The sequence below is a fragment of the Aspergillus niger genome (genome assembly GCF_000002855.4).
Source record: "Aspergillus niger supercontig An18".
Classification (NCBI taxonomy): domain Eukaryota; kingdom Fungi; phylum Ascomycota; class Eurotiomycetes; order Eurotiales; family Aspergillaceae; genus Aspergillus; species Aspergillus niger.
In genome coordinates this window covers 656,154-683,180 of record NT_166533.1, presented here as the reverse complement: position 1 = coordinate 683,180, position 27,027 = coordinate 656,154, and the positions used below count along the sequence as shown (strand labels likewise).

The window sequence follows — 27,027 nt, the reverse complement described above, 5'->3', positions numbered from 1 at the left end:
TCGAGTATGACAGGCAATGAAAGCCAGCCCACTCATACGGCCTATTGGTGATACAAATATCTGATATATAAAATTTAGATATTAGTCTGGTGCAATACGATTGCGTTACAGGCTTTAGAATTTTAGGTAAGGGGGAGGAGTAGTGTGGGTGTCAGACTAAGTTCGTATGCATAAAGTACAACCACATAGTACAGCGCTCGGAAATCAGAAACTGCGTGACAGTTAATGCGGAACCGACCTCCGTCACAAAGTTACCCTGGATCCCAAAACATTTTGGGTTACATGGCAAGAGCATTGAGACGGACAGAAAGTCATGCTCATGCAATGTAGAGGGCTCAGAAAATTGACACTGAGGAACTGGTAGCAGTAATGCCCCAAGAAGGGCTTGAACGATAAAGTAAGGGCGAATAGGAAGGCGTACAATGGCCTCATTAGAAGTATACTATAGACGCTTCAAATCAAAATAAAATGCAACGGGCGCTGTAACGATCGACATGTAGGAGTAGTAGACGTAAACGAGTGGTATCATGGCGAAATTAATAGTCCATCACGGAGTAACCCAGGCGGTCATTTGTATCGAGCACACTATTTATCAGTCAATACCAGTCCTTTTATACTGATAGGAAAAGCAGGCTCACGAGTATTGTTTAGTCAACGTCCCCTCACCACCCTTGGAGAGATCGATGTTGAACACATAAAAGTTGCCGTCGCTAGTCACCACCATAACCTGGGGAGTGTTGGCGCTCATAGCGACCACACTGCGCAACGGGCCGTTGTTCCCATTTGCTCCGGGCCCTGGGTTAGATTTTGGTAGTTTGATCCAAGCGAAGTCTCGGGCGGGCTCCCACATCTCGCTGACTCCCTTGGGGAGGTAGCCTCCAACCTTGGCAGCAAATGTGCTGCCAACATTTTGTGAGGTGCGCCGGATCATGCCCATCAGAGTTCCATTGTGTTTCCTCGACGCAAGCTCGGAGGAGCCCATATCTCCAACCCTGTCATCGGCGTCAGACAATTGCCCCAATGAGCTTTGGCTAGACCTTCGATCAGCGGCTGTAAGTGAAGAGGATGGTGTGGCGTCCGGTGACTGTGATTGAAGGCTTAATTTGAATAAGTGGATCGTTTCCGTGGAAGAAGATACACAAAGGAGAGTCGAGGTGGTGTTGAAAGACATGCTGTAGATTCTGGATGGTATCGACCCTCGCCGGAACTGGTAAAGCTTGCGCCCGTCGGGGACAGAGAATACCCGTATGATAGTTCCCTTGTCCGATGCCGTGGCTATAAGGGTTCCATCACTGTTCAACGTGATGCACGCTAGCGGAGACCGATGCGCTTCAATAACGTTGATCGCTTCCAGCTTTAAAGTATCAAAGATCAAGACCTCGCCACTTGTAGGTGTAACATGAGTCGTCCCCGGAGGAGCGTGAGCTGGAGGTTGGAACGTAGAGGGCGGTGCCTTTTGCGGCAGAGGGTATGCCAGATAGCAGTTATCGGAGGATGGGGAGAGGGCACATAGTGCTGCCAGCAGTTAGACAATCTAGCACATCCACATCCAAATGTAGTCGCAGCCTTACCGTTGGGATTGGGAGAGGTCTCGATGGTATACAGGAGCTTCATTGTCTGGATATCATAGAGGTAAATCTGGTCCTCCAGCACAATGACAAGCCGTTTCCGGTTCAGCTTCACTGCCAGCACGGTCGTGGGAAAAGTCAATTCGCATATCGTGGATTGGCGCTATATGTTGCAGATGTGAGAAAAAGCGTTAACCATTTGCGCCTCGTGAATCGCGCAACAGAATACAGGGGAGAAGTTATGCGATTATTGAAAAGGTAGAATCTAACATAATGCGCGAAGGACATCCTACGAACCTTGGTATTAGTTATTTGAAGGCGACGTGGTGATAGTATCAGCGCAACCAGGGACGTCGAGAATAGCATCTCAATGATGGCAATATTCCCTTCCTTCGTCTCATAGCTTTTCGCGAAAGGGTCCGTGGTGAAGATGCGAAACCCCTTGGAAGTCGCTGACAGGTGTCAAGACATATTTCACGAGTATAGAAGGTAAGAGACGGGAGCAGGAAGAGCCTTACCCACAGCTAGGTAGCTATAGTCCTGGTTAAACGTCACGAAGTTCATCGACATCGTTGCTCTGTCGATCACCGGGATCGACCACACCTCACTCCACTCTGTTTTCCTATCGAACCGATATGGCAGTACAGTATACCGTGTGATGATTAAACCGAGAGTTCCGAGATGAGCTTTGGTGATATCACGTCGTCTGGAGGAGTAACACGCTTTAGTGTCGGGTATGGAGGGGTTAGACAGATCCCTGGTTAGAGCCGGTTTCGTCACTGTTGATGGGCCTTGATTTGCATCTCTCGCTTGCGCAACTGATACTCGAGTAACGGTTCGCCGTATATATACTCCGAGCGCCTCCACAACCGCGAGGTGACGCCGACTTGGTTGGTTGGTAGCGGAGGTATCCGGGGGAAGAACAACAGTTCCTCTTCCTTGCCGCGGTCTGCGTCAGGCGCGGCAAGCGAAGCACCTGACGCTTGGGCCACATCTTGATCGACATTTCCGCCTTTCTTTTCGCAAATTTCCACTTTATTTCTTCCCTTTCCTACGATTAACCCCGCACAACGCCAATTTCACCATGACGGCGAACAAGGAAGCCGGTGCTGTCAAGGCAGCGGCGAAAAAGCCGGCCATGGCTGGAACCAGCACTAAAGCTGAGAAGGAGGCCGATCTGGTTATGGGGGTAAGTTGCGATTACTATGGCGGAGTCCCACTATGCGCCTGGCGCAGACACAGACCACTCCAGCGCCTACATTTCTTTCACTTTCCTGTGCTACATCTAACAATCCTAGACCAATAATAGTAGTATCGTATCTAAACGCAGCGTCGAAATGCTCTACTATCCCAAGCCCCATTTCTTTCGGTATTTCGTCAAAAAGCCCCAGCGGCGGTCGCCGTTGATCAACCGCGGATATTGGCTTCGTATGCATGCGATGGCAGAGTCGGTGCGACAGTTTATGAGAGAGCCTACGGGAAAACCCAAGTTTGTCCTCAACTTGGGGTGTGGATTGTGAGTCGTAGCAAACCGGAAGCAACCGTTTGGTTGCAGAGACTATTGGTACCTGGACCGTATGCTAAGACGGATTGTCGTAGTGATCCCCTACCGTTCATTCTCCTCAGTGAAGATCCATCCCTGTGTAGAGATACGCAATTCGTCGACATCGATTATGAGAAGCTCATGATCAATAAGAAGACCGCCATCAAAAGGACCGCTGAGATCACACAGGTTCTCAAGGATATAGAGTTCTTGTCCGACGAAAGCGCCGTGCAAATACGCAGTGCACAATACCTAGGCATTGGATGCGATCTCAAAAATCTCAAAAAGCTGGACGACGTGCTGAGAACCGAGGTTCTGCCTGCGGAGTGCTCAGTCCTCTTCCTAGCTGAGGTTTCCTTGACCTATATGGATGTTAAGTCCGCCAACGCGGTTGTCGAGTGGGCGTCAAAGTTGAATAATGGTACGGTAACCATACTATGTGGCTTCCCTGGCTGATCGCATGCATACTAACGTCAAATCTCATAGAGGCCAAGTTCTGCATTCTTGAGCAGTTCTTCCCCGACGGGCCCGATCATCCGTTCGCCTCGACCATGATGAAACACTTTAAGAAGCTCGGAGCACCGCTGTATTCGATCCATGAATACCCTTCACTCAACGAGCAAGAACAGCGATTCAGGAACGCCGGGTGGCAGCAGGCAAGCGCCAGAAGTTTGTGGGATCTCTGGTCGGATGACGAATTTGTGAGCAGTTCGCTGCGATCCTCCTTGGATGCTGTGGAGCCGTTCGATGAATGGGAAGAATTCGCACTTTTTGCTTCCCATTACTTCCTTCTCGTCGCCTCTACATCACAAGGGGGTTGGGATCGCAGCGCAGCAAAGACTATGCAGGCCGAACAGGAAGTCGATGTGTCCAACCAGTATGCGCTTCATGCAAAGTACCCGGCGGGGGGTGGCCAACGCAGGTTCGGAGCGCTTATTCCAGATGGCACAAACTCTTTCGGTTACCATGCCGGGCTCGGACGGCAGACGCGACTAGCAACGACGGATCTGTACGCGAACACAAACGACGTCACCGGTCCTACCCTGCCTGTCCCTTCCCGCGATGTCCCAGCTAGGATGTGTCATACCGTAACACAGCTATCTGGGGGCGATTGTTTACTTGTCGGTGGCCGGGCTTCACCAGCTGCTGGTCTCAAGGATTGCTGGCTAAGACAGGGAACCCAGTGGCGTCCGACAAATAACCTCCCAGTCGAGCGGTTCAGACATAGTGTGATCAGAGTCACTTTGAGCTCAGACTATGTCTTGGTCTATGGAGGAAAAACGAGCAATGGCACGACCCTGGATACCTGGTTGCTATGGAGCAAAGAAGACGGGTGGCAAACGGTCGAAACGGTCAATGGAAGCCCCAGTGCTAGGTTCGGGGCCTGCCTGGCAAGCACAGACAATACGTCGGGAATCCTTTTCGGAGGAATTGGAGCGGATGGCACTATCGTGGAAGATTTCTGGACGTGGAAGTTGCACCAGCGCAGCAATGGATCGTACTATCTGGAATTGCACGATGGCACAGAGAGGCTACAGAAAGCTTCACCCACCTTTGAATATCTCAGCCGCTTCGGCGCCACTCTCAGCTGCTCCTCTCGGGGGTTGCTTCTTATTGGCGGTATAATCCCTCGACAAATCGTGCCCTATGAGAAGGAAATCATGCTTCTGAATACGAAAGCACTTGTCGAGTGCCTTACTAGCGATTGTGCGTCGCAGTCTGGTAATATATTGTCTGCAGTAGGGCTTGGTCTGGACTTTGGTGGGCCAAGACCTTTACTGGTCGGCCATGCTGCTTATGCTATCGATCCGAACCAGGTTCTGCTGCTGGGCGGTGGTGCAGTTTGTTTCTCTTTTGGAACCTTTTGGACTGAAGGCACCTGGCTTCTAAAGAACACTGACACAGCTCTTGAGAACGAGTGGGGTCGAGTCTCTGAGGTTGCGGAACCGTTGAAAGCTGAGGAGCCATCGGTCGAGCCATCCAATGTCGACCAACAGAGCACCAAGGGCGTCACACCGATTCCCCGTGTTAAGGTTGAAACCGCCGCGCAATTCCAACAGATACTAGTGGAAGGGAAACCAGTAATCATCGAAGGATCCGACCTTGGTCCGTGCACGGAGCATTGGACAAAGGAGTATCTCGCGGATGCTGTTGGCAGGGACCGCAAGGTAGAAGCCACCGACCCTGCTTGCCGTGAAGAAACTGGCTAAGAGCCTCTCGATAGGTTGTTGTACATGACGCTCAGTCCGACCATATGAGTTTCCAAGCGAAGAATTTCTCCTACACAACCAAGGAGTTCGGCTCCTTCCTGGACGAGGTGCATGCGGGTGGCCGTCAATATCTTAGAAGTATCTCCACTGAAGAGCCCACCAAACAACCTGCCAAGTTAGCCGTAGATTTCCCCAATCTCAGGGATGATTTCCGACTCCCCGAGTCTTTTGCTATGGTTGTCGAGAACGAACACAGTTCTCCACTCAGAATCTCTGGACCAGTCACCCTGTGGCTGCACTACGATGTGAGTGTGCATGTGAACAAATACATGCAGAAGTGAGGCACTGACTATTTCCAGGTCATGGCAAATGTTTTGTGTCAGATCCGTGGCGAGAAGAGACTCATTCTCTTTCCCCCTAGTGATGTGCAATACCTTCAGGTCCCTGCTGGGGCATCAAGCTCCACCCTTAACATATTCCAGAATTCAGTAGACGGTTCAATTGCTTCGGTGCCGTACACAACGCCACATGAAGCGGTTATGCGTCGTGGCGACATCCTGTTCATTCCCCCGTTGTGGTTACACACTGCATCTCCGACTGGCCAGGTCAGTGTGGCCGTGAATGTTTTCTTTCGCAATTTATCGAAAGGATATGCAGCTGGCCGGGATGTCTACGGGAACCGTGATTTGCAAGCCTATGAGAAAGCGAGGATCGATCTTCAGAAGATGGCGAAGTCTTTTGATGGCCTCCCACCTGACATGGCTCGTTTCTACTTGCTGAGACTTGCAAAGGAGCTCAGAGACAAGGCCGAAGCATAGATTATTGGAATGTCCAGCCTTGACCCGAAAACGTTGGGTTGGCCGGCTGGTATCAATCGCCAGTTGGCAGTCTATCAAACTCGCCACGATATCTTTTTTGAGAGCAAGGTGGCACGACTTGTCTGACTCTCAGAGCCTGGCCCTGTATTCAGAACTGCACATTCTGTTTGACCCCCTCAACAACTGACTGCCTCACGATGCAGGCAGGTTGCATGTGTGAAAGATCGGGCCGCTTTTCAGCAAGGCGAGAGGCACGTGGTAGGAGAGTCAAGTAACACCGAGTGAACGGGTGGGTGGTGGAGTAGGCAGAAGGAGCGATTTTGGGTGGGAGGAGGGGCTGAGTTCTGCGGAGAGATACCCGGTTTAAGCTTGGCTTCCAGGGAAAAGCCGAAGTGGGGACGAGATGGACACGCCCGTGCACTCACTGGTTTGACACTTGGTTCGGGTTGGTTACAGCCAGCGCAACACGGTCGGGAGAACTTAGCTGTGGCTGACCGATGCCCGATCTGCAGTAAGTAATACCGTAGAAGCCATATCAATGGAAGATCAGAAGAAACTGGTGATACTGTGATAGGGATGATTGTTGCTGTTTACCTACCCAGTAGATTCAGGCGATAGCATGGAAAGCCTTACTGTATCCGGTCAACGTTGGATCGGCCTCAAGATACTTTAATTTTACGGCTTATGGGACGATGCTTGTCCACAGACCCTCTCTCAGTGTCGCGTGCCTAATCTCAGGCATGTAGATGGCTCTGCATGGCAGTGAGCTGCACTTCGTAGAACCAGGGTGAGTGCGCTACATTATTACAACGCATACTACATGCAGGTCCCCCACGAGACAGAATCATGTACATGAGCAAACAGGAAGTACAGTAGTACGCAAAGAAGTCCAAAGAAGCAACAAAGTCTGTCTACTACAGCAAAGGGGCAGAAAAGGCAAACAGCATTAAATTTTGGGGAAAAGTCAAAAGAAAGACATGCATACCAGGATGGTCACGCATATACCCAGGGGTACATCTGCACTAGGTGCAACAGCAATTGATGGGTTTGTAATGTAGATGTCATGTCGTTCAGATGAGTCCGCAACCCCGGCTGTGGTTGGGTGATTAATTGGAGACGGGGGTGGGCAGACGCATGACTTGACAAGAACCACGGGTCCCTGTCAGCGACCGTTGTCAAAGAGATCGATGGCGAGAAGGGTACGGGACGTGCGTGGATGCCAATCATAAAGCCTGACCACCCAGACTGAGTTTGACGGACCTGCCACTGCTGTCCACCAACGACCTCTCATTCGGCAGAGCAGCGGTACCGCACCTTGCCTTGTGTCGCCGTATCTGCGGTCCTAAGCCGGAAGGCCACTGCTTCAAGGCCCTATTGGGCGTTACACTAGAGGTGTTGGCGTCAAGACTCCCGGGGGGTGTGGGGGTTTAATCCTGAGACGACCCGAGAGTATCGAAGCAGCCCAGCCTATTGTGTAGCAGCGCACAGCATATTCAGGGCTGTAATCAGTGAGATTTGCCTGAGCGGGGGGGTGGTTGAGCAGGAGAAGGGGAGGGTGGAATCATTGGCCACAAACGGGCAAGCTGTATTATCTATCTTATCCTAACACATCTTGGACAGGCCGGATGTGGGGACCTTCTGCCCGAAATCAAGGTATGGCGGATGGTGACGACAAAGGTCGGGCCAAGGTTCCTGCTATCTACCACACAGTAGATGATCGGGAGGGGCTGCATGAGAAGCAGATGAGACAAAAATCTGATTTCTGTAGAAGTGAAGTGGCAGCAAGGACCATCCACAATCAATTGGGATAGATTGGAAGATCGATGCACCGGGATACTGCAGTAAATGGAATGATGATTTGAATTTCCTTCTTGGAGGGAAATGGAAGAGGAGCGGCGCTACGGCGGGACTAAGTGGCCACTAGTGACGGAGGCCCACCGCGCGTTTCCTTTCCTTCTTCCCCCCTCCCCACCCCCATACTGGATGGATTGACTTGACCTGCATTATTGGGATTCCTCTCCCTGGCTAGTTAAGTACTTAGTAGTCTTATTGTAGTACAACCTTCCCTCTCCCCTCCTCTCGGCCTCCTCTTCTCCCCTCTCCTCCTTCTCTTCTTCTCCTCAATTTCTAGTCTTCCCTTTCCACGTCTTCTACCTTCAAGAAGCCGTCTTCCCCCTCCACCCGAAGATCACCTTCATTCCTCCCTTCCCCCTCATGATTCACTTCTGTTGGGTTATTACTTAGCTTCACCTTATCTCCTACCCTTATCTTTCGCTGACTTCATCGTCATTTACACTTTCCACTCTTCCCACTCTTTCCCCCCACATCCAACTCATTTCTGGATCGCCTTGGGGTTCTCGTGTTTCTGGTTCCCTTTATCATTGTGGGGTTGGGCGTATCTTAGCTTGCTATCTGCTGTGGGTAACCTTCTCTTCCCCATTCCATTCCCAATTAATTGGCTTCTACCCCATTTAATGATCTACGCTGCCGTGTATCTATCACCTATTGTCTGTTCTTCATCACTTGCGAATTCACACATCGCATCTCCTTCATGATTCTTGGTTCCCAGACATACTTTCGCCTGGTTTAGATGCTCTAGAGTTAGGTGTTTGTGGGGAGTATGTCATCGGAACCCCACTCCCATCGCCCCCCTTCCTATGCAGAAAACAATACGCGTTGTTGAGCCTCTAGTCTGAGATACAGGTGCTAATTTTATCTAAATACAGAACCGAGTTGCTCCTTGGTGACTGCATACGCGCGTGACATCCTGCACGGTCTCCCAAAAATTAAGGAATGCGCTGTTGATTGGCCTCGTTTGCACTGTCAGGATATTGGATAGAGTCCATCGCAGGTGATATTTATCGCAGGGGTACACGAAGTATAGAAGGATTCTTCTTAAATTATGGCCACAGTTGTGGTGCAGCAGCAGACGCTGCGACACTCGACCCCTCCCCCGACGGGCTTGACTCCCGCATTGAGTCTGAACAGGACTTCGTCTCCCATCCCCAACAAGCATATACCTGTTTGCCCCACGGGTCCATCTCCAATCAATGCTCATGCACCTTCTCCACCTGTTAAAGACAGTTCTAATGATCAGACCTCGTCGCTCTTATATCCACCCGATAAATCCCGTCGACTGACTCATTCACCTACGGTGTATACAATCGACCTCAGAACCCTGTCCGCTTCTTTGGAGCATTTGGCCGCCCAGCCGCTGCCACATCCTAACTTGGTATTTCCATGGCTGCACGGTCTTCATCCAGATAATCACTTGCAAGTGGGATTCTTTACGAAGGGAAAACGTTCTCTCCGTCGAACTCCAAAGTGTTGGCGGGGTATCACCATTGTCAAAGTCGGTGGTGATCTGTCCTCCTGCAGGATCAAGGGTGCGGTATCTCCAGAGGAAGTTTTGGCCCCGTCGGGAGTGGAGTTCCTGGCGATTGACCCTCGGGAAGGCTTCTCAGTGCGCAACTTCCAGATACAGACCGCAAAGTTGGCACCCTTATCTGACATTATCGTCTATGGTGAGAACAGTGCAACCCAGCAACAGATTCTGGATATTGCAAGGCGAATGGCAACGGCACAGCATAGTTGGAGGATAAAGAACGATCCGGACCGTAACTCTCCCGCTTATAATACCTTTGTTCTAGATTGTGAGTAACATGGGTTCCGATTGCGGGTTACGCGAGCTAATCAATCTCTAGGTGCCTTTTCCGAGGTTGAGAAGAAAGCGTCGCACCTGGTGGCTATCAGTTCCAGTGGCCAGCTTACGGGCCAGGTCGTGGATTTCTGTAAGCGATATACCGATGTTCTCTGGTTCCAGTCTAACATGTCACTAGTCCAGTGGGAACGGTTGGAGATGTGTGAGATGTCCAAAGCCTCCGAAATTTCAACAAATGTCTGGCTTGGCCCTACACCCGACTACCTATTACGGCCTGGGTCTTGCGGGCCTGCACCTACCGAGAACTTCGATCTATTGATCGAGGCTAGCGAGCTCGCAAGCATTCCTGGCCCGCGGTTTTTGGCAAATCTCAATAAGCAACTCGAAGAAGGCCCGCAGAAGCTGGAGTTTCCCTCGTCCGGTTCGATCCTTTTGCCTTCAGGTGAAACCAGAGAGATCGATGATCTGGTGAACACGGTCCGCTGGATCTATTACTTGGCCAACCCGGATGAGCCAGACCAAAAGGCTGATGCAGACGGCGATATTCCAATGATCCCCCTCACCAAGACAGCGCGCAGAATCCTCATCCATTGTCCAGACGGCTACACTGAAAGCTCACTGCTAGCAATTGCTTACTTAATGTTTGCAGAGGGCATTTCGGCTCCGAATGCTTGGCTCAGACTGCATTGTGAGAAGAAGCGGAATTTCTTTGCCTACCCGTCTGATATAACCTTCATGAGCGGCGTACAAAGACGGCTATTGCAGGAAAGCCCTGCAACTCGATCACACAAGATCAGAAGCCTTCCTGATCCCGCTTGGTTCAGATATTGCGATGGTTCTCTTCCAAGTCGGATTCTGCCGTACATGTACCTGGGTAACTTGTCCCATGCCAACAACCCAGAGATGCTTTCCGCATTAGGGATCAAGCGCATCCTCAGCATAGGCGAAACCGTTTCGTGGAGCAGCACTTCTGCTAAGGTGGACGAGAAGAATATCCTACACATCACTGATGTTCAGGACAATGGGATCGATGAGTTGACAAAGGAATTCGATCGCTGTCTGGACTTCATCCGTAAGTTGATATGTTGTTGGCACCCATACAATGAATGCTTACCAAGATTGGTCGTTTAGGACAAGGAAAGCACGACGGGATGGCCACCTTAGTGCATTGTCGCGTGGGCGTCTCACGTTCAGCGACAATCTGTATTGCCGAGGTGATGGCGTCATTAGGCCTCTCGTTCCCCAGAGCATAGTAGGTCCAATCGATCAATATCGCATGCGACTTCCGCTAATGTTTTGCCCCAGCTGTTTTGTCCGAGCACGAAGGCTTAACGTAATCATTCAGCCTCATCTACGATTTGTGTAAGTTCCAGCTCTACACCTGCTAAGCATCTTCGTGGACCTTATTAGCTAACGCTTATTTAGCTACGAGCTTCTTAAATGGGAGGAGTTACAATTACAGAAGCGAAACAAGCCTGCAAGACGGGAATTAGAGTGGGCTACCGTGGCTCGTGAGATCGCATTGATGAACAAACCCTATTCTAGACAGTGAAAGCGACTTCAATCATGCAGGAAGCTTGCAGAAGTGTGACCTTTGGGAGCTGTGCCCCACTCGCCACATTCCGCCGGGTATCCTTTATAGGGAGACAAACAGTGTCTCCTGCGACAAAATGAAAGACAACGGATATGATGATGACCGATATGTTTGACATGAGGGCACGAACAACAGCTAAACGATCTACTTTCTTCTTCACCATTTGTTGATTTTGGGCGTTTGAGGGGACATAATCTAATGGCACTGCGATGTTTTTTTACGCATCCAAATATATGCTAAGTGTTGTGTGTATGTGTGGGCTTTTTCCAGGGCGGCGTTATCGTGGCTTGGCTTAGGAATCGGCATGTCTATCGTTAACGGTTTGATCTGCTTACTGCCATTGATGTTGGGTTTGATCCTGGTATACTTACGCTGCTCGGACACGCGTCGTCTCTGTTAAATGCCATTTTCGAAGTCTAATGCCCGAACAATGCGTGAACTTCAACCTGGCTGGGACCTATTACAGTACGAGTAGTAGACTGTATAACTAATGTATCTTTGTCCTGGTTAACTACTAAAGACTGTATCTGTATAACTGAATAACTGAGCAAAGTTACTAGTAGTCTCAGAACTATCCAGCAGTTACCGTATTATATGATACATTTCTTCAACAAGCTAGACATATGTAGTCACGTACTCATTACTCCTGAATTCGAGATACACTCTTTCACAACCCATGAATCACATAATATCGGCTTGTTCAGCTAATTCAACACCGCTCAAATACCCTATACAACCCCTTCAAATCCGCCACCTCCACCACCCCCCGGAGCAGCCGCGTCGTAGCAACCATCCGCGCCCTCAGAGCCGGGAAAACCACATGTTCCAGCATCCGCGCCATCTGCGCCCGTCTCTGCGTAATAAACTCATCTTCCCCTTCTCCTTCCCCTTCTGCTTCATTACCATTCTGCAGTTTCGGAGGCGGTGGCAACTGTTCAGGGGTATAAAAAGCCGCAAGCTCTCGCAGAAACGTGCGGAAGCATTCCTCCTCGTTTGCCCAATCGACATAGGGACCTAGTCTGAGGAGGAATCGGGGCAGTTTTCCCAGGCTGGGGAGGTAGCCTTTCAGGAGGAGGGGGATGGAGAGAAGGTCCCCCTCAGGCGAGATGTCAAGGGAGAAGTACTCGTTTAGCATTTCGCGGCGGTCGATGAGGGTTTCAGCAACGAGGTCGGGGGCGTTGGTGAAGATTTCGTTGGCTTCTTCTGTTGTTGTTGATTCTTGGGAGGATTGGTTGCGTTCGGTGTCTGCGGCGATTCGGAGGAGGTCGATGAGTTTGGGTGGTGGGGACAGCTTGATGACTCCGAAGTTGGCAAAGTCTGTAAGGCCGATCTGGTAGAAGAATTCGGTGCAGAACATGCCGTAGTCGATTAGGTAGAGTTTTACGCCGGATTGGATGGCCGCGATCCGACGACGTTCGTCGACGAGGCCGACGTAGGTGTGGGAGGCGATGGTTTCAGTTAGGGTGTTGTGCATTGCGTTGCGTACGGAGGCACGGAGGTTCTTCACGGATGTGAAGCTGATGCGGTGGGGTTCGCGGGAGGTGGTTTCGTATTGGAGGCCTTCGTCGAGGACGGTCGTGTCTGCTTGGGAGGCTGTGGGCGTGTGTGGTGTGGCGGGGGTGAGCATGGAGGTGATTTTGCGGACTTTGGAGTCGGTGCGGACGAGGTTGTGTTCATATGGCTTTTTGGTCGTGGATGGTGTTTTGGGTACGGTGTCTGTGCCTTCAGGGTCGCGGTTTGCGGGCTCCATTGTTGTTACACCTGGGAGGAGGGTTTGGGTTAGGAAGGTCCGGCTTGAGTCTACTTGGGCCAGCTTGGAGCGGATCTCGTTGCAGATGCATTCAATGATTTCGTCTTCGTTGAGGAAATTCACTTCGCGTTTTGTGGGATGTACGTTGACGTCGACACGTTGTGGTTCAATTTCGAGGTCAATGTAGACAAATGGATGGCCTCCTTTGGGGAGGAAGCTGGAGTATGTTTGCTCAACTGCTCGCTTGATGGCTGTGGATTCGACCGAGCGGTGGTTGATGAAAAGAAGTATAGTAGTTCTTTTGACATGGTAGTTTGCGTTCGTGGCAAAGCCAGATGAGCGAAACCCCAGCTTTTCATCTTCAACATTGAATTTGACAAGTTCGTTGGCGACTGCACTGCCATGAATTTGACGAATTCGGTCTATTGTATTTGCAGCTGCTGGAGTGGAGACACTGACGCCTGAATCACCATGCTTGCGGCAGGAGAAGGCCACGCCTGAGCAATGGACGGAGTATCGACCAACTACATCGAGGATTTTGGCATATTCTTCACTTGCTGATCGAAAAGCCCGACGTCTTGTCGGTACATTGTAGAACAGGTCCTCTACCTGGGAGCCAAATGAGCTGTTGTAGCCTCAAAGATAAAACTGACATCTCACTCACTGTTATTTGCGTGCCGCCGCGTCCCGCGGTTGCTTTGGGCGCAGCACTCTGTCCAGGTTTAGGGGGAACAAGCTTCCCATCGCTATAGTGTGCTCTCCATGCGCAGCTGGAACCAGCAGTTTTTGTGGTCACAGTCAGATGGGCAATATGGCTAATGCTTGCCAAAGCTTCACCTCGGAAACCGTACGTGCCTATGGATGAAAGGTCTTCGAACTGCTTTAGCTTGGATGTTGTGAATCTCTCGCACAGAATGGGCAGGTCATCTCTCTGTATCTCACAATCAGCCACTTTATTGCTGAACGATCTTGCTCGCTCTACTCACGTCGATGCCATGACCATTGTCAGTAATCTGCAGGAGCTTCAATCCACCGTCTTTCACCAAAATCTCGATCGATGTCGATCCAGCATCGACAGCGTTCTCGATTAGCTCTTTCAGCGCATGCATAGGAGCCACGATAATCTCCCCTGCAGCAATTTTGTTTACAACATCGGGATCTAAGGCCTATGTAGTGTCAATACCTAAGCGAAAATACGACAAGAAGTGGGAACTGACTCTAATCCTCTTCGGCCTCTGTGGCTCCTCACTGTCCTCTGCAGACCTCTTCGTGCCTCGAGGCTCCATATTGTCCAAATCCATCTGTTGATCCATGGTTTGGTTTTATAGCAAACAAACCGAATCAGCAAAAATGTTGCCGTTCCAGATTCTGCACAACTATAGGAATTGTTCTGAGCCACGAGTTTGATATAGAGCTAATATTCACCCGCTGGAAGCACGTGACACCGAAAATGACGAGAAGTTTGTTAGCTCATGAGATTTCAGCTATAGCTTGACCTCAGCTAGATGTATTAACCTGGCAGGCTTCTAGAAGCAATGGATGTTGACTGGAGGCGGTGGAGAAAGACTGGCTGAAGGATCGGAGATAAGCTGCGGAGAGCCCATGACTGATTAGTAGCAGCGTTCATCCCGCAACCGTCGAACCTCCACCGCGTGGCCCCTCAAGATTCCATACCCATCCCATTCCTTGTTCTTCCACCCCAATCTTCAATGCTTGCATCTCTCGCTTCAGCTCCAACGGAGCAGCCATTCTTATGTTTGAATGATGTGGCCCTCCAGACGGCCATTCTTGGCAGATGAGGAGCTTGGGAAGAAGGACGATGACCATCGACTCCGGACAACCCATACCCAACCATGGCGCTCAAAACAATGGAAGCCACCTCGGCCGCGACGATTCGTGTTAGGCATTGTGGCTCTATATTTGCTATATCTGTTCTTCAAAAATATGCCAACTGATCTTGCTCCTGCTCCGGAGCGGTTCAACCCTGCATTTGCTCATGCGCGACAGGCCGCATTTCGGTTACAGCAAGAGCACCTGCAACAACAGCAATCGCAGCAGCAGCAGGAGCTTCAACCTCCGTCATCTGGCGCTCCTCCGCAAGGCCCTCCCGAGCGAAGCGAAGCCGACGCAAGACCTAGTGATGAGCTCTATTACAATGGAAAAATCAATTTCTACTATTTGGCTAAGTCACTACATCGGTTTCAAGGACAAGTCTCGCGCTATCAGAAGCCAACCAGTCACGCCGTTGTCTTTGCTGCTGCAAGCTTGGAAAGTGTGTCGGATCTTCTTCCTCTTGCCTGTCAAATGGCAGGGAGAAGGCTCAACGAAGTACACATGGTGCTGCTGGGAAGGGACGACGTGTCAATCGAAGGTATTCAGCGGGTCAATGGTATAGATGATGCGAATTGCCCAGTCAACTGGCATGGTACGTTTTGCTAGGTGTCAATCCACCATCATCTTCCTCAAGGTACTCATTTATTTGTTCTGCAGATGCTAGGCCAGACTATGCACAATGGTCAACAGATGCCCGTATGGAGAGAGCGGTAGTGGCGGGTCTCACTTATGTTCGCTCCTACCTCCTTCCGCAAGTGATCCTGACACAGGGCGAGCCGATGGAAGAGCACTTCTTCTGGCGCGGCGTTCAAGGCTGGGCAGATGAATCAGGTGTACCTCATGTCTCTCTCCCTAGCGCAGCAAGGGATCTCATGTGGATGTCTACCCTGGACAGTGGCGCCCTTCAAGGTAACCTTCGAAATTTTGTCGGTTAATGTCTAGCTCTGTGCTAATGTCTTCACAGCCTGGAATAACGTCCAAATTGAATTTCTCGTCCATGCTCCTTCTGAGTCCTCGGGTTCCCTGGTCAGGTTAATCCGGACGTTGCAAAATGCGGACTATCTCGGCGGGACACCTAGCTTGACCATTGAATTGCCCCCTCAAGTAGACCCAGAGCTCCTTCGCTACATTAAGTCTATAAAATGGCCTCCTCACTCTTCTGGAAAGGTCACTCTCCGCCGTCGAATCCAGCCACATGACATGAACTCCGCCGAAGCCTCCTTGAAGACTGTTGAGGCCTTCTATCCTAGGGACCCAGCTGTGTCCCATGTGCTTGTGCTCTCTCCACAGACGGAGCTAGCCCCATCATTTTATCATTACTTGATGTATACCATGCTAAAATACAAGCATTCCCGCACCAAACAGCTGTCTACCAAGCTTATTGGCATCTCGCTTGAGCTTCCCTCTTCTCATGTGACTGACGGCGAACCATTCGAACCACCAGAAGCTGACAGCAACCATGTCTCCAGCCCGGGCGATGGGGAATCATTGCCTCTATTTCTTTGGCAGGCCCCCAACAGTAATGCAGCTCTATATTTCGGCGATAAGTGGGCCGAATTTCACGAGTTCTTATCGAATCGGTTCATTGTCCAGGAAATTATGGGGCAGCAATCACCGCAGGAGAAGCTCATATCGAAGAAATACCCCGCCGTGATGGAGTACCTCCTTGAATTTATCCGAGGCAGAGGGTATTACATGCTTTACCCGACGTTTCCTGCCAAGGGGAGTTTTACCCTTGCTACGGTGCACAACGAACTATACCACGTCCCCGAAGAGTTCGTCGAGGATGATCAGCCTCAGGTCACCGAACCGTCACCAGAAGCGATAACAGATCCCTCAAAGCCGCTTACACCAGGTCCTGCGCAGGGGCTCGGTGTCGTTGAGAAGCCACTGAGTCGAGCCTCAACAGTAATGCCGCTTCTTGAACGATTTTCCTTCAAGCTGCCTAGCATTGATTACTTGCCACTACTATCCTACACCGGTGAAAAGCTTTCTGGCTATGCTTATAGCCGGGGCCTCGATGAGTACAGGGAATGGTTCCGTACTCGGTATGGGGGATGTTCCGATGAAAGCCTCAGCAGCCAAACGGGTTCAGGGGGCTTATTTTGTTTGAGCGGATGAATTTTTCTGCATGTAAGGAGGCATGATCTGGGGCTATAAGAAGCTGCGGCTCATACCCTATGTAACTTTGTTCAAAAATCAAGTTATGCCGTTATCACTACTCTGGTAGAACATTCCAATAGATGCCTTAAGGCTGAAATTGCAGTAGTTAATCTCTTGGCGGGCGCTGTCTTACATAAGCGGTGGGAGCTCCACAGGAGCGCAACGCCCGAGCGGCGACGAAGAGCGAGCTCTCTCTGCTTCCCATCAACAAGCTTATAACCCAATCCCAACTTCATCGCTTAGAGTGAGGAGGCTTATCGCGTCAAAGCTCCCACTCTCACCCTCATCACTCGCGTTTTCCAAATATCCCGTCTACCCGCGTCCCCGAACACATCCCGACTACTCGCCATATAACCGTCAGAGATGGCGCAAGACGGCGAGCGGTCAGCTCCCGCCGACAAGGGCAAGGGCAAGGTTGACGATATCAAGGAGTTGTCTGGAGGAAAGAAGACAGCGGCTGATGAGAAGCCACAAGCCGATGGCAAGCAGAAGGATGACGAGTCGAAAGAGGGTAGGTGGACATGTCGAGTCAGGCCGAGGACCTCCCGATGCCGCACCTGACATCAGCTAATGCTGTGCTCTGACCGAGGCGCTAACATGCTGGTTTATACAGAAGAGCTCAGTGAAGAGGATCAGCAGCTGAAGAATGAGCTGGAAATGCTCGTGGAGAGGTTAAAGGTACGGGGATGAAGCTGTTCTGTTGGGGTCCCGAGCGATGACGTTAACTCTCAACCTGCCATCTAGGAGCCCGATACCTCGTTGTACGCCCCTGCCTTGGACGCAATTAAGAACTTCATCAAGACCTCGACATCTTCTATGACTGCCGTTCCCAAGCCTTTGAAATTTCTAAGACCGCATTATGATGAGCTCACAGAGCTCTATGACAAGTGGGCAGTTGGCCCGGTTAAGGTTCGTTGCCCGTCATGCAGACCCTTCTATCAACCTAACCATGCATGTCTCTCTAGGACTCGCTGGCCGATATGCTCTCAGTTCTTGGCATGACCTACGGAGATGAGGAGAAGCTCGAGACCCTAAAGTACCGCCTTCTCACCAAGTCCGAAGACCTCGGTTCTTGGGGCCACGAATACATCAGACACCTGGCGCTGGAAATCGGTCAAGAGTACCAAAACAGGCTGAATGCTGAAAAGGATGTACAGGACTTGATTGATCTGTCGCTGTCTCTTGTTCCGTACTTCCTGAGCCACAACGCCGAAGCCGATGCCGTCGACCTTCTCAGTGAGCTTGAGATCATCGAGGAGATCCCGCGCTTTTTGGACGAAAACACATACGCAAGGGTCTGCTTGTACATGGTCAGCATGGTCAATCTCCTCACATACCCCGAAGACCAGCAATTCCTTCGCACCGCCCATGAGATCTATGTCCGCTACAAGGAGCTCACCAAGGCCATTGTTCTTGCTATCCGTCTGAACGACATTGACCTCATTAAGAACGATCTCAATGCCACTTCGGACAGGTCCCTCAAGAAGCAGATGGCGTTCCTTGTTTCCAGGCAACAAATATGGCTTGACCTGCCTGAGGAAGAGGAAGACCAGTCCTTCATGGACTGCTTGAACAACACCTCCATCCCCAAGCACTTCAAGTCTCTTGGAAAGGAGCTCAACATCCTTGATCCCCAGATGCCGGAAGACATCTACAAGACGCACCTCGAGAGCAGCCGCGGTGCTGGCCTTACGAATGTCGACTCCGCCAGGCACAATCTTGCCAGTGCCTTCGTCAACGCATTCGCCAACGCTGGGTATGGCAACGATAAGATGATGCTTGTGGAGGGTGACAAGGGCCCCTGGGTCTGGAAGACAAAGGATGACGGCATGCTGTCGACAACGGCTTCGATGGGTATGCTTCTGCACAGGGATGTCGAGATTGGTCTGGATAAGATCGACAGGTATACCTATGCCTCGGAGGATCAGATCAAGGCTGGTGCATTGCTTTCTATCGGTATCCTCAACTCTGGAGTGCGCATAGACTCCGACCCTGCTCTGGCTCTTCTCAGTGACCCCGACAATCTCGAGGCCAAGAGTGTGCCCATGAGAGTTGCTTCTATCATGGGTCTTGGTCTGGCTTATGCCGGATCAAACAAGGAGGAGTTGCTTGAGGTCCTACTCCCCATTGTTGAGGATGGGTCCTTGGACATGCAGCTGTCTGCCATGGCAGCTGTATCCCTGGGTCTTATCTTTGTGGGATCTTCTAACCACCAGGTCAGTGAGGCCATTGCCACCACACTGATGGACGAAGAGCGGCAGAAGCACCTCAAGGATAAGTGGACTCGCTTCATGGCCCTGGGTCTGGCGCTCCTGTACTTCGGTCGTCAGGAGGAGGTCGACGTCATCCTTGACATCCTGAAGGCGGTCGATCACCCTATGGCCAAGCCGACTTCAGTCCTCGCTTCGGTCTGCGCCTGGGCGGGTACTGGCACCGTCCTGAAACTGCAGGAGCTCCTTCACATCTGCAATGATATCATTGATGAGACCGAGGAAAACAAGGGTGATGAGCTTGTCCAGTCGTATGCTGTTCTGGGTCTGTCACTTATTGCTATGGGTGAGGAGGTCGGACAGGATATGATCTTGCGGCAGTTCGGCCACCTAATGCACTACGGCGCCAGCAACATCCGCAAGGCTGTTCCCCTTGCTATGGGGTTGATCACACCCAGCAACCCTCAGATGAAGGTTTATGACACCCTGTCCCGGTACAGTCACGATACCGACAACGATGTCGCAATCAACGCCATTTTTGCCATGGGTCTTTGCGGTGCTGGTACTAAGAACGCCCGTCTGGCACAGCTGCTTAGGCAGCTGGCCAGTTATTACCACCGCGACCAGAACACTTTGTTCATGGTCCGCATTGCCCAAGGTCTCTTGCACATGGGCAAGGGTACAATGACCCTGAACCCCTTCCACACAGACCGCCAGGTCCTCTCGCGCGTATCAGCCGCAGGCCTGCTCACCGTCCTGGTGTCCATGATCGATGCCAAGCAATTCGTCCTCGCCGAACACCACTACCTCCTCTACTTCCTCATCACCGCCATGTACCCACGCTTCCTTGTCACGCTCGACGAAGACCTGCAGCCTCTCACCGTCAATGTCCGGGTCGGTCAGGCTGTGGACGTTGTTGGCCAGGCGGGTCGCCCCAAGACCATCACCGGCTGGCAAACACAGAGCACGCCGGTGCTGCTGGCCTATGGCGAACGTGCAGAGCTCGAAGACGAGCAGTACATTCCTCTTAGCAGCACCCTGGAGGGTCTGGTCATCTTGCGCAAGGTAAATCTTCCGTACTACTAATATGATGAAGCATAATGCTAATGCTATGACAGAACCCCAACTGGGAAAGTTCCGACTCGGTCTAAGGGTCCTTCGACGTGACACGACTTTGTGGGTGAGCTGAGCAAGGGGCATATTGCTCAGGTACTGTGATTTCATGTAATCAGCACGAATTGGAAAATAGCAGGCACCGATTGTCATTATGTTCGATCTATCAATTAGAACTGGTGGATGTGGCACGGGTGATCATTGCTAGTATGATTTCTAGGCTTATATATGTCTGAGAAACCTCAATTGAAATAGGTTCTTTCGCCGATAAGGTTAATGATAACTAGTAGTACTATTACACTATATCATAGAGTGATTCAAGCGTTGTTCCTTGACACTGTCCGTAGATATATATAATACTATGTTCTGTAGCGCTAGACTCCTGCAGTACTAGTACACGCGAATCAAAAAGCGATGAGCGACTTCAGAATTCATGCATCAGGCAGATCATCGGTTCTACTATCCATCACTAATATGGGGATTTGTTACACTTTTCTTATTCTAGGTTCGGTATATTCGTTGAACATCTAGCTATCCTGGACTATATTCTCTGTAGGACCTTGGAGGCATCCAAAATAGGAAACTAGGGCATAGGGCAGCGGCATCTTGACTTTTCCGCGCATCAATGCAGTGGTCGACGCCTTCATCGACAGCGCAGACTCACGCTCCACGCTATACGCAGTCCGTAGCTTATTTTGTGAGCTGATTACGGCATCGAATACACTACATCATGAAGCTCGATCCGAAAGCGATCCGCTACCTCACGTCTGAGGACTTCCGCGTGCTCTCCGCGGTATGCCCCTCCCCCGCCCTCTGGTCGCAGCGTGTTGTCTGACAGCTAACAGAATTGTGTCGCAGGTTGAAACCGGAAGCAGAAATCATGAGGTCGTACCCACGCCTTTGATCGCGCAGATTGCTGGCCTCCGCGGTGGTAGCGGAGTGCACCGGTCTATCTCCAACCTCGCCAAGACCAACCTGATCGCTAAGGTCAAGAATGCGAAATGTACGGTTGTCGCCTTTACTGCTATACGGAATTGAGTATAGGCGAATCATTTACTGACATGTGCTTGTTAGATGATGGATATCGTCTCACCTACGGAGGTCTCGACTACCTCGCCCTCAACGCCCACCAGAAGCAAAAGTGCATTTACTCTGTCGGCAACCAGATTGGCGTTGGCAAGGAATCCGACATTATCGTCGTCGCCAGCCACGAGGGAACACAGCGCATTCTGAAGATCCACCGTCTCGGTCGTATCTCTTTCCGCACCGTCAAGACAAACCGCGACTACCTCCGACACCGTAGCACAGGCTCGTGGATGTACATGTCGCGCCTTGCCGCGATGAAGGAATATGCATTTATGAAAGCCCTCCGAGAGAATGGCTTTTCAGTCCCCGAGCCTATTGCCCAGAACCGCCACACAATCGTCATGAGCTTGATCGATGCGTTTCCGCTACGACAGATCTCCAAGGTCGCCAACCCCGCATCACTGTATTCGGAGCTGATGGATATGATCGTGCAGCTGGCGCGGTTTGGTCTGATTCACGGTGACTTCAACGAGTTCAACATTCTTATCAAGGAAGAGGAGGACCCGGATGCCAAGGGGAAGGGCCGTGAGGGTGACGAGGATGACGAGAATATCCGGCTGGTGCCAGTCATGATTGATTTCCCGCAGATGGTGTCGATCGACCACCCCAATGCGGAGATGTACTTTGACCGTGATGTCAACTGTATCAAGCGCTACTTCCAGCGCAAGTTTCACTTCACCAGTGATTCTCCCGGCCCTTTCTTCAAGGATGCGAGGAAGCAGCTCATCCAGAACCCCGGGAAGCGGTTAGATGTGGAAGTTGAGGCGTCAGGATTCTCGAGGAAGATGGCGCGCGAGCTGGAGAATTATATGAAGGAGGTTGGCGCCAATGGCGACAACGACGAAGACAAGGAAAGTGACGAAGAGGAGGAAGAGGAAGAGGAAGAAGGCTCCGGCTCTGAAGGGGAGGAGGATGATCGCGAACAATCGCAGGAGGTGGACGAGAGTGCCCGGCGACTTGGGAACCTGCAAGTATCAGACGGGCAGTAGGCAGCACACCAGTAAATGATAGTAATGACCATGACGAATATAAAATATTTCTCATTCAGCCAAATATTAGATTGTCCAAAATCTCAAATCCCATTTAATTAAATTATCTTCAGGACCTTTTTCAAAATATCCGACCAAAAACCACACCCAAACCTCACTACGGCACCCGACGCGGCCAACCGCGCAATTTCACGTTTGCTCCCGACGAACTTTCCGCCGGGCATATCAAATCAATCTTCCCTCCGAATATCACAACCCTCCCTCCCCGTCACCACTTTCCACACCTTAATCGGACACATTCAATTAACCCAAAATGGTCCGACGATTCTCCAAGTTCCCCAAAAAGCCCGCCGACTGGGTCGGCCCCGCGGCGCCTCTCTCCCAACGGAAGCAGATCTTCCTGTACGCCATCCTATACTTTCCATACCAAACCTTTTTCTATTCATTCCCCTACCAATAACAAGTACCAGATGACTGACAATCTGAAATAACTGATATAGTCCCGACTTCACAATCGCCCTAATCCGCACGCCCTTCCTTCCCCCCCGCTACGCCACCTTCTACGTGCCGCTCAACTTCAACAAACTGGATATGCGCGATTACCTGCAGCGTCTGTACGGCGTGGGCGTCGTCAGCGTGCGCTCATTCGTCGAACAGCAGAAACTGACGAGGTTGAAGTCCCTGGGTCGCTATGGATATGGAAAGATCCGTCGCCCGCAGTCTAAGAAGAAGATGACGGTCGAGATGAAGGAGGCATTTGTTTGGCCCGAGGCGCCGACGGATATGGCTCCGTATGTTACCCTCTCTATGTATCTGTTTGATATTGTTGTTGTTGTCATTGTTGTTGAAGGATTGGTGGGTTGTGGAAACAATGCTGACTATATGGGTGTTTGTGTGCAGATGGGAGAAGGACCAGTTCTTCAAGGCTCAGAAATACCAGGAGGAGATCCAGGATAAGCAGAAGCCGGATGCGGGGATGAAGGCGGATGAGAAGGAGAGGGAGGTCTATAAGGAGGATGCGAAGAAGTTGTTGGAGGGTGCTAAGCCGTGGAGGCCGACTTGGAAGGCTTTGGGGTTGGGGCATTATGAGAGGCCGTTGGTTAAGTCGTGATTTTCTCTTTCTCGTTGATATGCTGGTTTAGAAATTGTTTGTTTGGTATATCATTTGTTGGCTGGGTTTAGACAGTTTGTGATTGATGCTGTCGTCGTGTATTATATTATATTACCTACTTTGTGTTCAATACTATCATTGTGTCTGGGATGAGCAGGGTGAAATAAATATAGTATTCGGTTGTAACTGACATAAATATGTGTGGAATAGAGGATATGTTAACGCTTGTAAAGGAAAGTGGTCGCTGCGCTTTGAAGGACAATAAGAGAACAAACAACAAAGCAGAAGTACTATCTACACGGGCCATTCTGTCGTGTTGGGATTATATAGTGAATGAATTAAGAGCCCTTACAGCCGGCTCTCGATGAAGTGGGTGTGCTGACCAGGCCAGTGGGCATCGGGCCACACCTGTCGGATAGCTTCCCAGATATGCCTGTCAAGTGTTAGCAATATGCAACAGCAAGAACGGAATTTTAAAGTACTCACGTTACATATACGATCTCGAGTCCTTCACTGACTTCCTGCGGCACGTCCTTGACATCCTTGCGGTTGTGATGGGGCAAGAGAACAGTCTTGACGCCGGCGCGCAGCGCACCGATCAGCTTCTCCTTGATGCCACCAACAGGCATCACCTTGCCGCGGAGCGACACTTCTCCGGTCATTGCAACACTGGGAGGCACCGCTTTGCCGGTGAATAGCGAGATCAGACCCATCGTGTGTGCTAGACCTGCCGAGGGACCATCCTTCGGGATGGCTCCGGACGGGCAGTGAACGTGCAGGCTGCGGTTCTTCATGATATCCTCGGTGGGGTCCGCGGTCAGCCCAAGCTCGAACGCATGGGCTTTGACCCACGTCAAGGCTACCTCTACACTCTCCTTCAGCACGTCTCCCAGCTTTCCGGTGAGCTGGACCCTGCCGTTGCCTGGCATGTCTGCAACTTCGATGAACAGAATGCTGCCTTGACCTCCAGTGGAATACGCGACAAGTCCAGTGACAACACCGGGACGGCCATGCTTTTCGGCAATTTCTTCCTCAAAGCGCTCGATACCTAATATTTCTTCCAACTCGTCCATGCTCACCACGGGGTTGTACGCATCAAGTCGGCCTGCATCGCCCGCATCCGCAAACTGGACAGCCTTGAACCGACAGACCGAGCCAAGCTCACGCTCTAGGTTACGAACACCCGACTCCCTGGTGTAAGACGTGATAATTTTGTCAATTACTTCGTCAGACAGAACGACCTGACCATCGGAAAGCCCGTTCGCCCTGATTTGCTTGGGAATGAGGTGTCTCTTGGCAATGTGTCGCTTCTCAACCGTGGTGTAGCCAGACAGAGAGATAGTTTCCATCCGGTCAAGCAGGGGTGCCGGGATAGTGTCCAAAGAATTGGCAGTGGCAATGAAAAGCACCTTGCTCAGATCAATAGGGATGTTGATGTAGTGATCCGAGAATGTATGGTTCTGCTCAGGATCCAGCACCTCAAGCATGGCTGCGGATGGGTCCCCTTGGAAATTGGCGCCTCCGACCTTGTCAATCTCGTCAAGCAAGAACACTGGATTAGCAACGCCAACCTTCTTGAGACCACTGACGATTAGTCCCGGCATCGCAGCAACATAGGTTCGCCGATGGCCTCGGATTTCAGCCTCGTCTCTAACGCCCCCCAAAGAGATTCTGTGAAACTTGCGACCGAGCGATGAGGCCACTGATCGTGCCAAGCTGGTCTTACCAACGCCTGGTGGACCAACAAGCAGGAGGATGGGTGACTTGTCTCCCATGCGGCGAGTCTTCAGCATGTGCAGCTTTGTCTCAACAGCGACTCGATCTGTCTCGGACAGAACAGGTACCTCCTTCTCAAGATCGCCTCCATCGGATGCCTCGAGCTCTTTCGACAAGGACTCAATCTGGCGCTCGACATCTCTGTTGGTAGACTGCTTGAGTCGGAGCACGGCCAAGTACTCAAGAAGTCTCTTCTTGATCTTCTCCAAACCGTAGTGATCATCGTCTAGCTGTTTTCTGGCTCTCTTCAATGTCTCCGGTCCAAGCTGGTCCTCGGTCATCTTAGTCCATGGGATATCCGCAATATTCTCGAGGTAGGTCCGGCAGACACCGTACTCAGCATTTGCCGGGTTCATTTTACGAAGACGTCGCAGCTCCTTGTCGGCAACCTTTCTAGCCTCAGGGCTAAGCTGGGCCTCTTGCAGTCTCTGCTGCAGCTCATCGACTTCGTTTGATTCCTTGTCATCGTTGTCATTGTTTCGACCGGCTGACAACCCGGGTGGCGTCAGTCCGCTGAGACCAGCCATCGCCTTCCTTGCCAGAATCTCGCGGTCACGGGGATCGATCTGATTGATATCAAACCCAGAGCTAGGAAAGCTGTTGGTGGTGATTGTTGTGACCTTCACATTGCTCTTAATGCTCTGTAATTGCCTAGTTAGGATCTCCACAACTCTCTCTAGCCTTATTTTGACGTCAAGCGACGCTAATATGCGAAGCTTCTCTTCAAAGCCGGAGTCAGCAACGTCCGCCATGAAATCGGCTAGTCTACTTGCATGGGAGACATCGGACTTGGTTATGAACAGCTCGAATTTCCGGGCAATGAGTGGGGACAGGCGGCTTCCCGGAGATGGCAGCAACGAAGACAGTCGCAGCAAGGTCAGGAGCTCGCGAGAAAGTTGTCGCAGCTGTTGAAATAACTCCACTGTTTCAGCATCGCCGGAGACTGTTTCTAGAAATAACCAGATTAGGCAATCGTCCAAATAAGAAGTAGCAACAACAGGGCAGGGCAATGAAAGAAAACCGACCTTTCTCATCATGAACAACAGCTTCAGCCTCGAAAAACGGCCTCTCCTTCAGGACGCGCCTGATGGTGAACCGCTGGACACCCTGGACCACAAGAGCCGGCTCCGAATAGGCCCGGCGCTGGATACCGATCACTTTACCAATGGTACCATGTCGAAACAAATCCTCCTTTCTGGATTGTCCAGCATCAATCATATCAAACTCCTCTCTCCGGTCCTCATCCAAGCTTCCATCGTCGATGAGTCGTTGACCGTCCTTGCTAAGATACGGTGAACTGAGGGGAACGCATCCGAAAGTGATAGCCGTTCCATCGCGCTTCGCCACGGCTGATCGATCAACGATTGTCGAAAGTAAGTTGGCGAGATCCGGGCGATTCGAGACAGGAATACGTAGCGTAATGCCAGGAAGTAGGACCGATCCTTTGGGCAGCGGGACCAAGGGGAGCTTGGTTGTTCTGCCGCTGTTGGAACCCATCTCGGTATGCCAGGACACAAAGGCACACACTCAGTGGCGATAACAGGATGAAAGGTGATGAGAGGTGATATGAAAGGTTGGTGTCGTCTGAAGAACGATGGTAGA

The 27,027-nt window shown here is 51.1% G+C and overlaps 10 protein-coding genes across 10 annotated transcripts; 7 read left to right on the top strand and 3 right to left on the bottom strand.

Moving 5' to 3' along the window:
• Nucleotides 1-634: 634 nt before the first annotated feature.
• On the bottom strand, nt 635-2,138 carry An18g03070 (uncharacterized protein; the record flags this gene model as incomplete). The annotated part of the gene is made up of 4 exons (XM_001398730.3): nt 635-1,515; nt 1,572-1,731; nt 1,866-2,020; nt 2,087-2,138. 4 exons carry the CDS (start codon nt 2,136-2,138, stop codon nt 635-637), a joined length of 1,248 nt encoding a protein of 415 aa, XP_001398767.3.
• A 514-nt stretch (nt 2,139-2,652) lies between these two features.
• On the top strand, nt 2,653-6,139 carry An18g03060 (uncharacterized protein; the record flags this gene model as incomplete). Its single annotated transcript, XM_059745701.1, has 6 exons — nt 2,653-2,757; nt 2,867-3,084; nt 3,168-3,532; nt 3,598-5,279; nt 5,336-5,626; nt 5,681-6,139. The coding sequence occupies 6 exons, from the start codon at nt 2,653-2,655 to the stop codon at nt 6,137-6,139; spliced, it is 3,120 nt and encodes a 1,039-aa protein (XP_059605649.1).
• Nucleotides 6,140-7,116: 977 nt separating this feature from the next.
• An18g03050 (hypothetical protein) lies at nt 7,117-8,063 on the top strand (the record flags this gene model as incomplete). Its single annotated transcript, XM_059745700.1, has 5 exons — nt 7,117-7,150; nt 7,306-7,347; nt 7,443-7,556; nt 7,683-7,827; nt 7,916-8,063. 5 exons carry the CDS (start codon nt 7,117-7,119, stop codon nt 8,061-8,063), a joined length of 483 nt encoding a protein of 160 aa, XP_059605648.1.
• Nucleotides 8,064-9,041: 978 nt separating this feature from the next.
• Nucleotides 9,042-11,352, top strand: An18g03040 (uncharacterized protein; the record flags this gene model as incomplete). Its single annotated transcript, XM_059745699.1, has 5 exons — nt 9,042-9,792; nt 9,844-10,872; nt 10,932-11,052; nt 11,106-11,162; nt 11,226-11,352. The coding sequence occupies 5 exons, from the start codon at nt 9,042-9,044 to the stop codon at nt 11,350-11,352; spliced, it is 2,085 nt and encodes a 694-aa protein (XP_059605647.1).
• A 458-nt stretch (nt 11,353-11,810) lies between these two features.
• On the bottom strand, nt 11,811-14,430 carry An18g03030 (uncharacterized protein; the record flags this gene model as incomplete). Its single annotated transcript, XM_059745698.1, has 6 exons — nt 11,811-11,937; nt 11,981-12,009; nt 12,122-13,753; nt 13,809-14,075; nt 14,131-14,310; nt 14,362-14,430. The coding sequence occupies 6 exons, from the start codon at nt 14,428-14,430 to the stop codon at nt 11,811-11,813; spliced, it is 2,304 nt and encodes a 767-aa protein (XP_059605646.1).
• A 658-nt stretch (nt 14,431-15,088) lies between these two features.
• Nucleotides 15,089-17,098, top strand: An18g03020 (uncharacterized protein; the record flags this gene model as incomplete). The annotated part of the gene is made up of 3 exons (XM_059745697.1): nt 15,089-15,569; nt 15,635-15,886; nt 15,942-17,098. 3 exons carry the CDS (start codon nt 15,089-15,091, stop codon nt 17,096-17,098), a joined length of 1,890 nt encoding a protein of 629 aa, XP_059605645.1.
• Nucleotides 17,099-17,503: 405 nt separating this feature from the next.
• Nucleotides 17,504-20,501, top strand: An18g03010 (uncharacterized protein; the record flags this gene model as incomplete). The annotated part of the gene is made up of 5 exons (XM_001398724.3): nt 17,504-17,651; nt 17,754-17,818; nt 17,885-18,049; nt 18,106-20,415; nt 20,469-20,501. 5 exons carry the CDS (start codon nt 17,504-17,506, stop codon nt 20,499-20,501), a joined length of 2,721 nt encoding a protein of 906 aa, XP_001398761.1.
• Nucleotides 20,502-21,193: 692 nt separating this feature from the next.
• On the top strand, nt 21,194-22,538 carry An18g03000 (uncharacterized protein; the record flags this gene model as incomplete). Its single annotated transcript, XM_001398723.1, has 3 exons — nt 21,194-21,256; nt 21,322-21,466; nt 21,538-22,538. 3 exons carry the CDS (start codon nt 21,194-21,196, stop codon nt 22,536-22,538), a joined length of 1,209 nt encoding a protein of 402 aa, XP_001398760.1.
• Nucleotides 22,539-22,851: 313 nt separating this feature from the next.
• On the top strand, nt 22,852-23,649 carry An18g02990 (mitochondrial 54S ribosomal protein uL23m; the record flags this gene model as incomplete). The annotated part of the gene is made up of 3 exons (XM_001398722.3): nt 22,852-22,940; nt 23,039-23,329; nt 23,439-23,649. 3 exons carry the CDS (start codon nt 22,852-22,854, stop codon nt 23,647-23,649), a joined length of 591 nt encoding a protein of 196 aa, XP_001398759.1.
• A 348-nt stretch (nt 23,650-23,997) lies between these two features.
• Nucleotides 23,998-26,922, bottom strand: An18g02980 (uncharacterized protein; the record flags this gene model as incomplete). The annotated part of the gene is made up of 3 exons (XM_059745695.1): nt 23,998-24,082; nt 24,136-26,368; nt 26,451-26,922. 3 exons carry the CDS (start codon nt 26,920-26,922, stop codon nt 23,998-24,000), a joined length of 2,790 nt encoding a protein of 929 aa, XP_059605644.1.
• Nucleotides 26,923-27,027: the final 105 nt, after the last annotated feature.